Source organism: Neltuma alba, unplaced genomic scaffold, assembly GCF_004799145.2.
Source record: "Neltuma alba isolate B1F8T4 unplaced genomic scaffold, ASM479914v2 tig00011502_pilon, whole genome shotgun sequence".
Taxonomy (NCBI): Eukaryota; Viridiplantae; Streptophyta; class Magnoliopsida; order Fabales; family Fabaceae; genus Neltuma; species Neltuma alba.
Genome location: NW_021636170.1, coordinates 777 through 16,540, shown reverse-complemented (window position 1 = coordinate 16,540; position 15,764 = coordinate 777). Strand labels below are relative to the sequence as shown.

Below are 15,764 nucleotides of genomic sequence, written 5' to 3'. Positions count from 1 at the left end.
TAGATTGTTGTCCCGTCATCCCCCACTCATCTAGACCGTCCATCCTGTCTGCAGATTCGTGGGTCCCGAATCATGATCATATTCCTGCCTGTGACGAATTTTAAATGGGACTTGCTGTGATTGTAGCCTAACCTGGATACCAAAGCCAAGCACGCACACTGCTCGCACAGCAAAAACCAGCCTTTTATTTTTTTTTTCCTTGAAAAAAGACGTTGATAATAAAGCTTCACGCTGATGATGACCATTGTTCTTCTTCAGCCTCGCTTCGCCTTCACTCACTTTCTCCTTCTCGCCATGAAAATCTCTTGAAGAATATTGATATTGGAGGCTTGATTATCATCCATATCTTTCTTAGACTTCGAAAATGGTTTCTCTGGAGGATTCTCACTCCAACTCCAATCGTTTCCCTTTAACCCGAAGCTATTACTCTACTACCACTTCCGCCAACAATTCTTCATCCAGAATCCAGCGGCACACTGGAAGGTCTATGCGAACTATACGCTCGAATTTCTTCCAGGATGACCATAGCTGCTCCTTCACTACGGCCACCGAGAAATCTACTTGCCTGTCGGAAACCATGACCGATTCGGTCATCGATCTCAGGCTTGGCGAGCTCGCATCGAAGAACGACAAATCTGCGAAATCTTCTGCTACGGAGGAGGAGTTGCTTGATCTTTCTCAAGCTTTCAGTGATTTCTCGGCTTGTAGCAGTGATATTTCCGGGGAGCTGCAGAGGCTGGCGAGTTTGCCGTCGCCGGAGAATGTGCTGAAGGGTGGTGCTAGTGGCGAAGCAGACAAGGCGCCGGAGCCGGAGCCGTGCCTGGGGTTCCTGCAGAGAGAGAATTTCTCTACCGAGATTATTGAGAGTATTTCGCCGGAGGATCTTCAGCCGACGGTAAAGATCTGTATCGATGGGCTACAGTCACAGTCGGTTGCTGTGAAGCGATCTGCTGCTGCTAAGCTCAGGCTGCTGGCGAAGAATCGGGCGGATAATAGAGCTCTTATCGGCGAGTCTGGTGCGGTTCCCGCTTTGGTTCCCCTGCTTCGTTGCAGTGATCCGTGGACGCAGGAACACGCCGTGACGGCCTTGCTGAATCTCTCGCTGCACGAGGATAACAAGATGCTGATTACCAATGCAGGAGCTATTAAGTCACTGATTTATGTGCTCAAAACCGGAACAGAGACGTCGAAGCAGAACGCGGCATGTGCGCTTCTGAGCCTTGCTTTGGTTGAAGAAAACAAGAGTTCCATTGGGGCTAGTGGGGCAATACCACCGCTTGTTTCCTTGCTATTGAGTGGTTCCAGCAGGGGAAAGAAGGACGCTCTGACGACGATGTATAAGCTCTGCTCTATAAAGCCAAACAAGGAGAGGGCGGTCAGCGCCGGAGCAGTGAAGCCTCTTGTGGAGATGGTGGCAGAGCAAGGAACGGGTATGGCTGAGAAGGCAATGGTTATACTTAGTAGCTTGGCCGCTATTCCGGAAGGGAAGGAAGCAATTGTTGAAGAAGGAGGAATAGCTGCTCTTGTTGAGGCGATTGAAGATGGCTCTGTGAAGGGAAAGGAATTTGCTGTTTTGACACTTCTACAGCTATGTGCTGACAGTGTGAGGAATAGAGGGTTGCTTGTGAGGGAGGGCGGAATACCCCCTCTGGTTGCTCTTTCTCAGACCGGAAGTGTTAAAGCTAAGCACAAGGTGAGTTGCTGATAACATTACAATTACAAATTAAGATAATAACCTGGATAATTTGAGTGTTCAGTCAGTGTTTGTTTCTTTGAAATCCGATATAGCCCCTGATATATGGTGCGATTGTGTTATTCTGGGGCCTTGGGAGTTTGCTAAGCTTCCTATGATGATAAGGATTACATGGTCGGTTGTCAGAAAATAAGATTAATGTCTACTTTCAAGTGCTATAAGGTGACTACAAACAATTAGCTTGCTAGATAACTTTCATGCCAGTGGCAAAAGCTTCGATCATTTGAGCAAATTTAGAACAGGAAAGAGTAACCTACTCATGATAATTTGCCTTGGAGAAGATTTAATCTTGAAGAATTTGGGGACTACTTGTAATCACAATATTATTGTGTTTTGATTGAAAACTTGAGGTTATTGAAACTTCGCTTCTTACAATATAGGCTTATGCATTATCCTGCGAGTGACGGCTGGGCTGCACAATATTTTGTTTCACCAATATGCTTTCTCTATGTTTCGTGATTTATATCCTGGATATCAGAAGTATTCTTTTTCCATCTTTGTTGAATTTTCTGGTTGGTTTTGCAGGCAGAAACGCTTCTTGGATATCTGAGAGAATCAAGACAAGAAGCATCCACTTCAAGTCCTTAGAGAATTAGTTACTGCCTAGGAAGGTAATTATACCATGTAATTGTTTTTTTTTTGTATATATAGTGGTTCTTATTATTTGTACAGGGTAGCGAAATTAGATGTGTGTTGAAGCTAGAGGAAGTTGGCGGGCAGTAGACTGACCCTTAGATGTGTGGATTTAGCTAGGTTTTGGTATTTTGCTTTCCCCTATTCAATTCGTTATGTTCTCGCGATTTCCATGGTTGTCTCTGGGTTTGGGTTGATTCGATGAGATTTGGGTAACTTTCTTATATAATGTTTGATGACCCTAGTTTTGTGTAAAAGGGTTACTGATTGTATGTCTTATTGTTGCCGAAGTGAAGGTGGTTTTTGTACTCCACGGGATATGTATGTGTGGCAGTCCATAATTTTTTGCTTGGACGAAATGGAACTTTAATTTCGTATCTGTGATACTTCCCAACTCCCAAATGTTTTCTATATCCGGGCTACGAAAGAACCCACTCTGTTTCCATTTGAATTTATTCTTCACCTCTTGTGATATAACACATTAACAGTCACCTGAAGGGTTGTGTATTTTTGACGATATATCAGTGTGTGCAGAAGTACACATCAATTTTCGTACCGGCGAATTCTTTATTCCTTGCTTGTTTGCCAGGAAAAGTTTGGGGATGTAAATCTTGAATCTTTCCTTGTTGTCACCGGCACGTGATTATCAAGATTGAGAAATCCTCAAGTGCACTCCCTCTTGTAGTATTTAGCCAATTAGAGTCCGATCAAAACAGCTGTAGATTCTCAATTTGTACCACCGCTTTTATGATTCATTATTATTATTGGCTTCTGCTACGTGTTTTTGGTTCCTGAAAAATCGTGTCATGATTGTCAGCAGAAATTGAAGAAAACTAAGAATGGCATAATCGGGAAGCCAGCATACTGACCCAGAATTCTCTATCATAAAGAGGTGAAATCAAAATAACAATAAAAAGAGTCTAGATTTTGAAGGAAAAAAATTCTTGGACGAAAACGTTTAGGAGAAAGTAGATGCTTTGTCAAATATAAGCTAGCCGTGCCCGAAGTCTGGAGCCGCTGGAAGAAAATCCCGAGTCTTATGAAAATTCTGATTTCTCTCTGTTCTGCCGCCTGGCTTAAAGTTGTTCAAACTTCAAAGGGATAGAATACTCGAAGATAAGTAGGGCAGCGCAGGGCACAAATTGGTGAAAGTGAAAAACTTTTCAAAGTGGATTAGACCTATAAAGATGCAGTCAAAATAAATGTGTGTAATATATATATATATTAAACTAATAACACACATCCATCATCCGTGAATGAGATTAACATAGCCATTTTAATTAAGAGAATGCAATGAACCAGAATAAAATGATGATGGGGGCGTAGGGTCCACCCAGCTGCGTTGTCATTGTTGGAAAGGGGCTAACCCAATGCATGCTTGTTCACCCAATTTGCAAATGCTATTTCGGTAATCACAGCCAAACAGAAAACAGAGCCCCACAGCTTGCAGGTCAACCCCACCCCCCATAACATTGCATCATCTTTGGACATACTCTCTCTCTCTCTCTGAGCCTTATGTCAGCTCATATCACTGTCCTCATTTTTAAAGTTTTGGGTGTCTCCTTCTTTCAAATCTTCTCTGCTTTGTCTTCCCTAATAATAATAATAACAACAACTACATAGCTGGCGGAGCAGGTATGGCTTTGTCCTCCTCCTCCTCCTCGGCTTTTGTTTAGATTGTTGCACTTTCAAATCCATCAAGTTTGAATAAAAACTTGCGTCGGTGGCCTTTATCTATCATCTATCATTACTCATCATGCACTTCAAAAGCTATTTGTGTTTCTGTACATGTATTGATTGATGCTTGCATCTAAAGGTCTAGCTGTTTTGGTTAGTGCCAGTGGTACTGGTACTAGTTTTTTTCCCTTCTCTTTAAAGCCAAATAAATTAAACGTTTTAGCTTGCTGTTGCTGGGGTCATCATCCATTGTACTGGAATCAGGGTTGAATGTGGATTAAGTTTAGTCCACTTTTACTTATTCAATTAATTTCAAACTTTGAAAAGGGAAAAGAAAAAGACCTTTGGCTCGATTAATCCAAGATTCCTCTGCTTTCTTAAAAAGAAGAACATGACGTAATTTAAATGGACCATTCCGTGCAATCTACTGCATTGAAATTATTTTTAATGAAGTTTTTTTTTTTTTTTGGGTTACCCATTCACAAGAATGATTAAAACTCTTGACTTTTCATCACACCCCATCCCAAATGGTTTGGATGAGCTTTTCTTGTGAATTTGCATTAAACAATATAGCATGCGAAGGAAAAATTTTTTTTGGAAGATATACTGAATTGTGAAAAGGTTTTACATAGCATACTTCTTATCAAAGAAATATATAACAGCGAACATTCAATTTGAATGTAAATGTTGTCCAAAAAGAGGGAGAAATGTCAGATCTTATATGTTGAGAAGATCTGATGTCCCCTCCATAACTAATCCATGGGCATCGCAGCCTTAGTTTACATTTTGCAAAGAATTTGCCAGCAAGACAATGAGCACTTAACCTGTGTAATTCTTCAAACTAAAGACAGATTGGAAATTCTTAGAAGCAATACATATACTAATTAATAATATAGAAGATGACAAGAACAAGTAAACAAAAATATTCCCCAGGTAGACATTCTGTGATTCTGACATTCTTTGAGGACCTTTCCTCTAGGTAATCCATTTGGCCCAAGTCCGCCCTCATCTTCTAAAGAGTCGCCACGTCACTGATGAAAAATGCGAAAAGAATGGTTGTCAAGAATGGGATTCGAACCCATGCCCTTTCGGACCAGTACCTGAAACTGGCGCCTTAGACCAACTCGGCCATCTTGACTTTGGATGTCAAGTGGACCATGTTTATTTAAATATCTGTAAGATAAAAGCAACACAACACAGATCCATTTATTCTGCTTGATTAAGAATTTACTTGAGTGCATCAATTTTATCACGTATTTTTATAAACAAATGACGAGAGATAGAGATTATAAAGTAGTCATCATTTTAAAATTATTTTTAACTTTTGGGCAAAACACTTTTGCTATTTAGATTTCCATTTACTTAACAAAAAAGTCATCACTGGTTATGGATAAATATACATGTCCAAATAGTATATAAATTATTTTTCTTTCTGATGAGAAGGAATGAATATTTACTCTAGATATTTCAACTTCCTTATATGTGGTGAAGCATTGTTTACTTGTGTAGACGAAGACTAACGACATATTTTCTGCAGATCAATTTCATATTTTATTATTATTTTCATGGACTGGTGGGAAAAATGTATTAATAAATTGTTTAAAACCAATGGATACCCTTTTCAAAACTGAAGGAATCTACTTTTTATCTTAAAAAAAACTGCTAACCAAATAAGTTCTGAATAAGAAAATAAAGGGTATGTTTCAAAATAAAATAAATAAATGTTGCTGTTTCCAAATAAAATAAAACAAAAACTTTATGTCGTACATGAGTTCTTGAGAGAGACACAAGCATTATGGATACTTGACAGGAATGCACCAGTATGAACAATCTCATGGTTCATAAATGAAGTTTATGGTATACGGGCAAGAGAAGAGTAATACAGAAAGATGTATCAGCAAACTTGTTCTTTATAAAACCCAGATGAACATCCATTGATAATATCACACTTGATAAATCAACAAAGTAATTCTTACAGTCTGTGAAATCAAAAGACTGAACAGGTGAAAAGAAAAACAAAATAACATACTGACCAGCACTGTCAACAATTAATGACTCAAATCTACAGCCAAAGGAGAGGGAAGGAAAGAAGGAAGAAAGGATTGAGAAGCGGAAGGAAAAAAAAGAAGAGAGAGGTCTGCTAGTTCTATGTATTGCTCTGTCAATGGAGATGAGCATCTTTATGGCAATTCTAACAAACTCCATAACCTCTGATTATACATATCAAACCACAAGAAAGGAAAACCTATGTTCCACTCAAGCGCGACCCTTGAAAGTGAAGCACCTGTCAGTGCTTCGTATTGGTAATCTCTTCGTAACAGGCAAGCTGATTAGCTCTAATGAAGTTTTAGAAGAACTAAAGTATCTCAAAGAAGAAAAAGGAAAGACACAGTCATGCTTTCCATGTTCAGTCACCCTCTGCACCAGACATTCTTCGTCACTGTAACATCTACACATCCTTCCCGTAATCTTCCTATGCAGCAATTCCTGAGGAAAAATGTGTTTGCAAGAATGTGAATAACTTTGTTTTGCCATTTATTCAAACTCATAGAAAGAAAGACGTACATGATAAAGTGTCCAGTATAGTATTAAAGGGTGACAGCAAGCCATCACCAGAAACTTGCTTATACCAATTTGAATTGCCAGTCAGATTCCATTTAACAATCTCTAGTCTGTCTCTTGCACTCAGCAAGTTTGACAGAGTCTGAACCCAAAATTTATTATTTTGAAAATTGTGATTATGAAGCACAGGTTTAGGCAAATATGTGAGCTACTATTATCCTGAAATGGTTAAATATCTCCTCAGAACCAGCATTCAACCAATGGCCAAATATGCAGATCACTAGGATCACAGAAATATAATTTTTAGCGTCCATTACTAAAAGAACAAAGCAGAATCTATGAGAAGAAAAAAGATAAAACAATGTTGAACTTCTATGGATACTTGCCTCTTGGAGCCAAAATCAGTTCCCCACTTCTAAACATGACTTAATTAGCTATGCCATGAAAAGTAAAGAACTTTAAAAGAACAGTAAAGAAATTTTAGTACATCGATATCGAACACATAGTACTTACCTCTATTTGATTGTCTATTAGCAACAGCATAAGCCCCAATGTGGCCACCAGAGCTTTTGCTTATCAAATCTGAAACAGCATTTCCAAGGTCATAACCAAGAGAACCAGTATCTTCTAGTTCTGAAGGTGACGAGCTCCAGGTGGGGTCACCAAAAAATGACCCAGCTTCGTAAATTTCTTTATATGCCCCATCAAAACTGCCATTGGATAGAGCATAAGATGATACTGATTCAGCAATGGCATCACTACCTTTTCCATATCCTACTGCTTTTTGCCTAAAATTAACATCTCCAGGGCCATAGTTAAGAGGGCCCTTACCATAGCCAGAGCCAACAGTTCCAGCTTGATCTGCACTAGGGGAGGAACTCCACAGTGTTCCAATATCACCAAAAGAACCCATGCCTGAATTTTGACCTCCATACCCGTGAAAACCATTAGAATTTGTAGGATTACTAGCAAAGCTAATATTCTCGTTCCCCCACAAATTCTGATTTGTTGAATTGTTTCCTACACTTGCACCAGTATACCCCATGACACTATGGTACCTGCTTGAATTTCCATTGTATGAAGGGTTCAAAGCCCGTCCTAGCATAAGGGAAGAAGTTAAGTTTGAATTTCCATTTTGACTAAATGCTGGTTCAAAATTGAATCCTGTCCCATAACTGGGACTTAATGGAGGATATCCATTTCGACCAACAGTAACAGGACTGAATCTTCTATCTGCCCTAAGTCCATGCCCTCCAACCAAGCTAGGATTATATCCCTGAATGAGACCATTAGAAAAGCCACTAACTCTACTTAAACCATAGTTATATCCAGCTAATTGGCCTCTACTTGGACCTGGGGATAATTCCTTTGGAACAGCCCGCTTAACCTCAACCATCTTACCATTCAGTTCGTGAAATGTTTTATACAGAACCTTATCCACTGCTTCCTCAGAATCATAGGTGATGAATCCGAAACCTCTTGGTCTTTGAGTGTTATGGTCATACATCACAACTACATCTGTAATTGTTCCAAATTGGTCAAAGTACTTCTTGAAGTCACTCTCGGTAACTGTGGACGCAAGCCCGCCAACAAATATCTTCTTTGTGCGGGTTGGACCGGGTGATCCATGAATGCTGCTGTTGCTTCTGTTAGAAATGTTCTGATCATCCCTAGGGACGGCCTTTTTTGCTTCAACCTGCATATGGAAAATCATATTCAATTAAACATATTAATAGACAAAACTAATAAATAGTTAGAAAAACAATGAGTCAAGACTTCGGGTAGAACGAGTTTGTGGGTTTGACCAATGCAAATTATGAACTTTATAGTTTCATCAGCAACTCAACCTCTTTCAGGTTCAGTTCAATAAAAGCCTACCCCCATCCCCACAAAAATGATTAGCTTTAATCCCCATCCCCAAGAATCAATCAATTTCACAAGCTGTACCCTTTAATCTCTAAATAAATGATTCAGAACCTCACATCCGATCAGTCTTGGATCATATGGCTAGTATATTTTTAACGAAGACCCAGCTGTAGCTGGCCTTCCAAAACACAAAACATGAGTAACACCCAACCCTTCCCTGTGGTACAGATGTTGCAAAATACACGATCTTCAAATTCCAAAACAAATATTTCCTTGCAAGGGTCACTGTAGATGGCCAGATTGTCCGTCTTAGATATTATGATTTTTTAAAGACAAGCTTGGCATATGCTGTTGTCTTGTCAATTACTTATTGGAATATCTTCTATAATAATGCACGACATTTAAACTTGCATCAAACATGTAATGACGGATATCATTTTCAATACTTCGCGCTCAATTTTGCATCATAAAATTAAACGAAGAAAACCCAAACCCAGATTTTATATTTCGAGACATAATGAAGCTCTGGAAGAAAAGAAGGAAGCAATGAAATAGTGATGCTCTGGCAGGGACGATGTTTCGAGACAAAATTATATAAACGGAGATGGCAATTAAGAACTTACAGTTCTACCATCTATGACATGCTTTTCCATAACAACTTGTTCAGCAACAGAAGGATCAGAAAAAACAATAAATCCAAAACCACGAGCACGCCCTGTGGTCCGATCCTTCATTATCACTGCCTCCACCACATCTCCAAAATTCTGAAAGTACTGTCTGAGTCGTTCTTCATTTGTGTCCCATGAAATTCCACCAATGAAGAGCTTGCCGGGGTCCATTCCCATCCTGCGCTTCCACAGATTACATTTCTAGGAAGAATTTAATAATGAAAAAAAATCTAAAAACGACATATTTCATCCCCAACACCAGTGAAAAGGCATCCCAAAATAGAAACGGCATAAACAGATTGGATCCAATCATATACTCATAATTATATTTTGTCGTAGTAGTTCAATAGCGTATTCGTTTCAGAACTCCCAAGGCAACATGAATTCATCGAAACAGGCAGCATCGGACAAATAACGTCATAATGTGGAATGAACAGAAGAAAAAGTAGAAGTCAGGAAACTAAATCTACGTTTTTGAAGAACTGACAGAAAAATAGGATATTCTAGACGTCAGCTGAGAAACAATCATACTATGATTGAATCCGGGAACATCGAACCTTTCATCAAACGGTTACCGATCAAACCAGAATCCAAAATTCCAACAGCGATGCAAAAACGTCGAAATTTAATACGGAAAAAGTTCGACGCCAGACTCTGAAAGTCATTTGAATGGAATTGAGAAGAAACAAGATTGGCAAAGAGAAACTCACCAAATGAAGACAACCCAGATGAAAGATTGATACAATCTAAGATCTGAGAGAAGGCATAATAGGCAGAGAGGGCGAGAGGCCCTCTTTTTTTTTTTTTTCCTCCTTTTCTTTTCCTCCTTTCTTTTGGCTTACAATTACGGTTGATTCAAGCAGATAAAATATATATAATGAATGAAAGCTGTGTATCACAGGGGAAGAGATATGTAAGAGAAAAGGAATTAGTGTGTATATATATATATATTATATAGAGGGTGAGATGTTTGTTTGTCTATCCTCCGCTCGGGTAAGAAAGTTATGAGCGAGAGAGACGATGGCGACTGCCCAAGTTTAAACTCAGCTAGAGGCCGGTGCACCAATAACTTTTACCTACAACATATATCGATCATTTCAATTCAAAACTTGCCTTTTTTTATGCTCTTTTTTCATCATTTTAGGAAATCATTGATCAGTTTAATGCCTGTTGTGTGCTGTAAATTATCTTTCACCAGTAGAAAAAATCCAAACTTTTATGTTCTTACCAATGAAACAAAAATAAAAAGCATTTGTGTTCTATTATATGTTCTGTCGTGAGATTCTCGTGTCCCGTCAATTTGAAGGACCAAGCTATCATCCTACCATTATGTGCAGCTAATAATTTAGGGTAATGACTAATGAATGGAATTATTGGTTTGGCTGAAAACACTAGTTTCTGATAGGGCTAACTTCTGATACCTTTTGCTGGTAAAAAAAAAACTTCTAGTACCTTTTGTTGTGTGACATTGAGTACTGCCAAAGTCAAATTTTTTTAAATTTTGACTCGGCTCTTCTGAAAACAAAAAAGGTTTTTATATAACTTATGGATTTGATTGCAGCAGTAATGTAGAGTTAAAAATATATATTGGGAGCCATGACTATTCAAATATTAATTAAAAAAAAGGTATCTATCGTCTTAACTAGACACACATAATTGTATATGTTTTTCAAGTGACAATTGACAGCATATGTTAGCTGGGCAACTTGGGAAAATTTCCTTAATTATCTGAAGCTGCTGGTTTTCATATTCTGTTTCCTCTTACCTGATTACTGGGCTAGCTCGCCGTGACAGTGTGTGGTTGCTGACTTGCCGTTTATTTTCTCGTTTTGCTTTTGTTTTTATTATCTTTTTTCAGTGTAGGATATAAAAATTCTGTGGAGTTATTTTATTTGTTATCAATATTAATTAGCTATTAATTGTGTGAGGAGTTCATATCTAAACTTGTATTTGGAAAAATAATGATCGCTCATTTAGATCATATAATCATTTACTAGTCAATTATTATTTTTTTCATCCTATTTTACTAATTTCATATATTTCAAAACTCCATGAGTATCTTACATATTATTTTGTGCTATTCTATTAAAAAAAAAATAGTGGCACAATGGTTGTGTATCTTTTTGGGATCTGATCCAAATATGGTTAATAGCGCTGTGATTAAGACCACTTATCATTAACGACTAACTATTTAGAGTTAAGTGTTCATTTTACAAAAGTATATTTAATTACTTCATTGCAAAGAATACTCACTCTAAGTCCAGGACATTTATTTTTCTGCCCTTGTTGAATAAAAAACGATTCACTTGGCACAATTTAATCATTTACTTTTTTCCGTCCCTGGTATATTCGCTATAGCTAGCAGTTAATTAATTTGATAAATTATGATTTTTTTGGCCCGAAAATAAATTATGATATTTGAATAAATTAGTTAATTGTAATAAATGTAATATAATATCTTTAAAATATTCCTTTATAGTGATATATTATATGTTAATTTAAAAGTTAAATAAGTTAAATATAAAAGATAAAGTGGATTGATAATAAATTTAAATATAACTAATTTTTATATTAGAAATAAGTAGTATGCATTTAACATGAGAAATGAAGGATTGGATGTCTGTTTAATTACGTCTAGAGAGAGAAGTGTTTCATGGTCTTGGATATGAAAAAAAGAAGATCATTTAGTGTTCACATATTTTATGGCAGCACGCCACTCTATATTATTATGAATTAATGTTGCCCCCACAGTAAAAAAAAAAAAAATCAGGGTCGGGTACAAAGGCACAAATATTAAGACAGATTTGTGGGTACAACCAAAATGCCTCTCTATCTACTTTGAATATAAAAGTGAAAAATGTTTGGCTAAAAAAAAAATGAAAAATGAAATAAATAATTGAATAAATAAAAATTAAAAGTAGGTAAGGTATGAAAGACAGGAAGGATTGCTTGGATGACCACTCAGCGAAAGAATACTTCCCAAACATGCATCCACCTTCATTTTTGCATCATGCACGTGCAATTATGTTCTTACTTTACAATTTGAAATTTGAATTACACTTTTTATTATCACGTTGTTGTTGTTGTTAGTTGTAGTTATTGCTATCTATTGCAGGTTGCATAAAATTCTTAACTTTCCACCATATAGAAATAATTTGACTAGCATTTTTTGTTGCCAAATATTTAACTGGCAATTTAGATCTTTTTTCATTAAAAAAACTCTATCTCTATAAAAAAAAAATTTAACGATTTACATGTGTATAGAAAAATTATAAATAAGTCACACCTGTCGGCCTTGGAATGGTAGGTAAAGAGTTGGGTGTGGAAAATAATATAGAAAAAAAGAACTTTTCAGATAAACTTAATTTTTGTAACTGAGTACACCAAATGAATATAATTGATAGCATGTTAAAGAATTTGTCAATAAAATTTATTTCTCATAGAGTTTTAAGTTTATTTGTAATTATTTCGATATACTTTATTTTTTTCAAGTAATTGCCTTAAGAAATCATGCATACTGCATATTTCATGGCTCGTAGAAACAAAATAATAACTTTTTGATATGTTAGAATTAAAGTTTAGCCAAAAAATATTTGTTAATCATTTTATGTGGGACAAAGCTGGATCATTTTGCAAGATCAAAAGAGAGCTTTGGTTCAGATTAATAATAATATCATACAAACAATGGAATTTTGTGATAGCAACATTTTGTTATTTAGTATGGAAAAGTCAAAAGACAGTTATCAAGTTGATAATTTTTTTCTGAACACTGAGTTGTATGCAAATAATTTTTTATGTTAAAATTTTAGGAATGTAATTCTTTAAAACTTCTAAATTTATGTCCATATTCCTGATATGATCAACTAATTTATTAAAAATTTTAAATTTATGTTCATAATCCTAATATGATAAATCAATTTAACATTTATGTATCTAATGTCAAGTTTTAAACGTTAAAAAAATGAAAATGCGGTCAAATGCACTGAGTTGCGAGCATATTTTTATATGGGAAAATAAGTTTTAATTAAAACTTATATATAATTATAATTTTGAGAACAAATTTAGTTGTAGTATGTTTAAAATTTAAAGTATAATTAAAAAAGTAGAATTGAAAAGCTAAAACCATAGTTTTCTTTAAAAACACCCAAATATCCTTGAATTTTTATACATGCTAAAACAAAGTTCTGACAGATGATTAATTTTTTTGTGGAGGTCCTAAGCGGATATTTAAAATTATAGGCAATTAATATTAATTCAAATTTCAAATATATCAATACATATTATAGCTATGCTCGAAAAGAAAATGATAACATTATCATTTAAAACCAATTTATATAATAAGAATAAGATATGATATAATTAGATATTTGCAATTTTTTTTGGCACTAAGAAGAAATCTAAAATTCAATCACCAAACTTTTTTTGAAATGGCAACATTATTATTAGACTCTAGAGTGCTGATTTTGGGATTAATTGTTGTGGGCATTAAAAAAAAAAAAAGGTTGTGATTATTACTATGAAACCAGGAAATGATGAAGGATTGAAGATGGACCACTCAAGAAAAAGAAATGGAATGGAAAGCGGAACAGGCACAGGATTCTAAGATAGCCAATGAATTGAACTCATCTGTTTGCCGAAACTTTCATAGTACAAATTGCCCCTTTCTGCTTTTTTTCTTTTTTTTCATGCAAACCTATGAAACAACTTACATTTATCACTGAATATAATTTAGATTTTCCATTTCTAATATATGTATCCCTTCCAAGTCCCAGCAAGATCCACTACTTTTTTTTAAACAAAGGATAAATCCCTTTATTTCCCTCGTTTAGAATTATAGATTCAAATATGGGAAACTTTTTATAAGAAAAGTATATAATTAGATATTCTCAAAATTATTTATTAGAAAATTGTAGATACTTCAAAAATATTTAGTCTGTGAAAAAATGATTCCACCTAAAAATTTGTATGAAACCGTAAGGTTGCATCATGTTAGGTTCATTTTCAACCGTTAACATAATGAGAAGATTGCTTGTAAAAAAGGAATGGATGAAGAAAACAAACAACAACAAAGAAGACAAAAGAAATTAATTAGTAGGTGAAATTGATGCTAAGCTAAATTCCAAATAAAGCCTACCCCGTGATAATGAGTGGTTCCCATAGATTTTGACGATTTTGGAACTATTTTTCATTTTCTTCGTTTTTTATTTTCATTGGTAATTGCCAACTATGGGATTTAACCTTTCCTTCTTTTTTTTTTTTTTTAATATCAGGGACATTTGTTTAATAATGATTCGCACGTGCCGGATCATTATGTTCAAATGTCCCCTTGTTCCCTAGCTTTTGTGATAAGATTGATGAGTGGATTCTTAAATGATGCGCAATTTACATTAAACAAATAATAACAGGCTCATCAGTTGCAATAAAAATTTATATACCTTGACCATTATTTTTATTTTTACCCTATTATTCGCTATTGAAGAGACATAACCTATCAATTTTTTTTTGCTAATTTTTTTTTTTTAGGTTCATTGGGAAAAGTGATGATTGACCATTGTTATGACTGCAGTGTGAGACAACACCCTATATAAGACATTTTCTTTTGGACATAATAAATAATACTCTTCTAATCCTTAATATATGACTCAATTTTTGAGTTGGTTTTAGTCCTAAATATAAGACCCATTTTTCATATTTATCAATTTTCTCTAAATTACCCCTATAGATATTCTCTCAATCATAATCAAGTAGAAGAGAGAGAAGGGGTATTAAGAAAGATGATTATGGTGTTTTAGGAAAAATGTGTCACTTTTTTTATAATTAACTAACTTACCTAACTTTCTTAATCTAATCAAATTAGTTAAATGGGTCTTATATTAAAGACTGGAGGAGTACTATGATTTTACAAGATTATATTAATTTACTCTCCATCTTAATTATAGAGCAACGTGTTATTTCTATAAATTTTGTCCAATAATCAAGATGCGGAGTATAGAACACAACACTATACATCGCGTAATACTAATAAATTAATACTAAATATAGAATTATAAAAAAATTAATATCTAATTTTCTATAAAACACTCACAAGCAGCTATGTATAAATTACAAGAGTGTAATTTTAATTAGTTATCCCACTTGCCATTTGATTCACTAATTCAATTTTCTGATCACTTCATATAAATAAGTCCAATTCAATTATTAAAAAAATGATGTCATTATTAGAATTTGAGTTGTCCAATGATTGATTTATCCAGACATTAATTGAATTGTTCTAATTAGATCGAATCCCATAAACACGATCATGACAACCCACCACTTGAATATTTCAAAAAAAGGAAAAAAAAAAGAACCTTAATATTAAACTCGATCACATATAAATAAAAAAATAAAACCCCAAAATTAAAGTAAACCTTAAGCATTAATGTTTATATTAAACCAAGGGTTCTTCTTTTTCGTAGTTGTCATGTCAATTATTCTCTTTGCATTTCTCTCCTGAGCATCGTTGGAATAATTATACGAATAACACTTTTAAGAGGCTCACATTATAAAACATCATAATATTAACAAAGTTATAAATATTAAAACAGTACACGACTCATTTTCTA

At 35.1% G+C, this 15,764-nt stretch overlaps 2 protein-coding genes and 1 non-coding gene across 4 annotated transcripts; 1 reads left to right on the top strand and 2 right to left on the bottom strand.

Moving 5' to 3' along the window:
* The first annotated feature begins 203 nt into the window (after nucleotides 1-203).
* On the top strand, nucleotides 204-3,163 carry LOC114714438 (U-box domain-containing protein 4). 2 transcript variants are annotated; one of them, XM_028899185.1, is made up of 3 exons: nucleotides 204-1,693; nucleotides 2,279-2,364; nucleotides 2,976-3,163. In XM_028899185.1, exons 1-2 carry the CDS (start codon nucleotides 365-367, stop codon nucleotides 2,339-2,341), a joined length of 1,392 nt encoding a protein of 463 aa, XP_028755018.1. In that variant the 5' UTR covers nucleotides 204-364; the 3' UTR covers nucleotides 2,342-2,364; nucleotides 2,976-3,163. The 2 variants fall into 2 exon arrangements, with proteins under 2 accessions (XP_028755018.1, XP_028755017.1); XM_028899184.1 differs by lacking the exon at nucleotides 2,976-3,163 and having other exon boundaries at nucleotides 205-1,693; nucleotides 2,279-2,780.
* Nucleotides 3,164-5,120: 1,957 nt separating this feature from the next.
* TRNAL-CAG (transfer RNA leucine (anticodon CAG)) lies at nucleotides 5,121-5,201 on the bottom strand. The gene has a single exon. It is a non-coding gene; the product is annotated as a tRNA-Leu (tRNA).
* Nucleotides 5,202-5,956: 755 nt separating this feature from the next.
* On the bottom strand, nucleotides 5,957-10,084 carry LOC114714439 (heterogeneous nuclear ribonucleoprotein 1). Its single transcript, XM_028899186.1, has 4 exons — nucleotides 9,870-10,084; nucleotides 9,115-9,337; nucleotides 7,139-8,321; nucleotides 5,957-6,550 (listed from the first exon to the last, which is right to left on the bottom strand). Exons 2-4 carry the CDS (start codon nucleotides 9,334-9,336, stop codon nucleotides 6,537-6,539), a joined length of 1,419 nt encoding a protein of 472 aa, XP_028755019.1. The 5' UTR covers nucleotide 9,337; nucleotides 9,870-10,084; the 3' UTR covers nucleotides 5,957-6,536.
* Nucleotides 10,085-15,764: the final 5,680 nt, after the last annotated feature.

Coding starts and splice junctions, on each gene's coding strand:
- LOC114714438 (XM_028899185.1), top strand. CDS start 365: ATGGTTTCTCTGGAGGATTCTCACTCCAACTCCAATCGTTTCCCTTTA. Junction 1,694..2,278: donor GTGTTAAAGCTAAGCACAAG/GTGAGTTGCTGA, acceptor TTGGTTTTGCAG/GCAGAAACGCTTCTTGGATA.
- LOC114714439 (XM_028899186.1), bottom strand. CDS start 9,336: ATGGGAATGGACCCCGGCAAGCTCTTCATTGGTGGAATTTCATGGGAC. Junction 8,322..9,114: donor ATGTCATAGATGGTAGAACT/GTAAGTTCTTAA, acceptor TTCCATATGCAG/GTTGAAGCAAAAAAGGCCGT.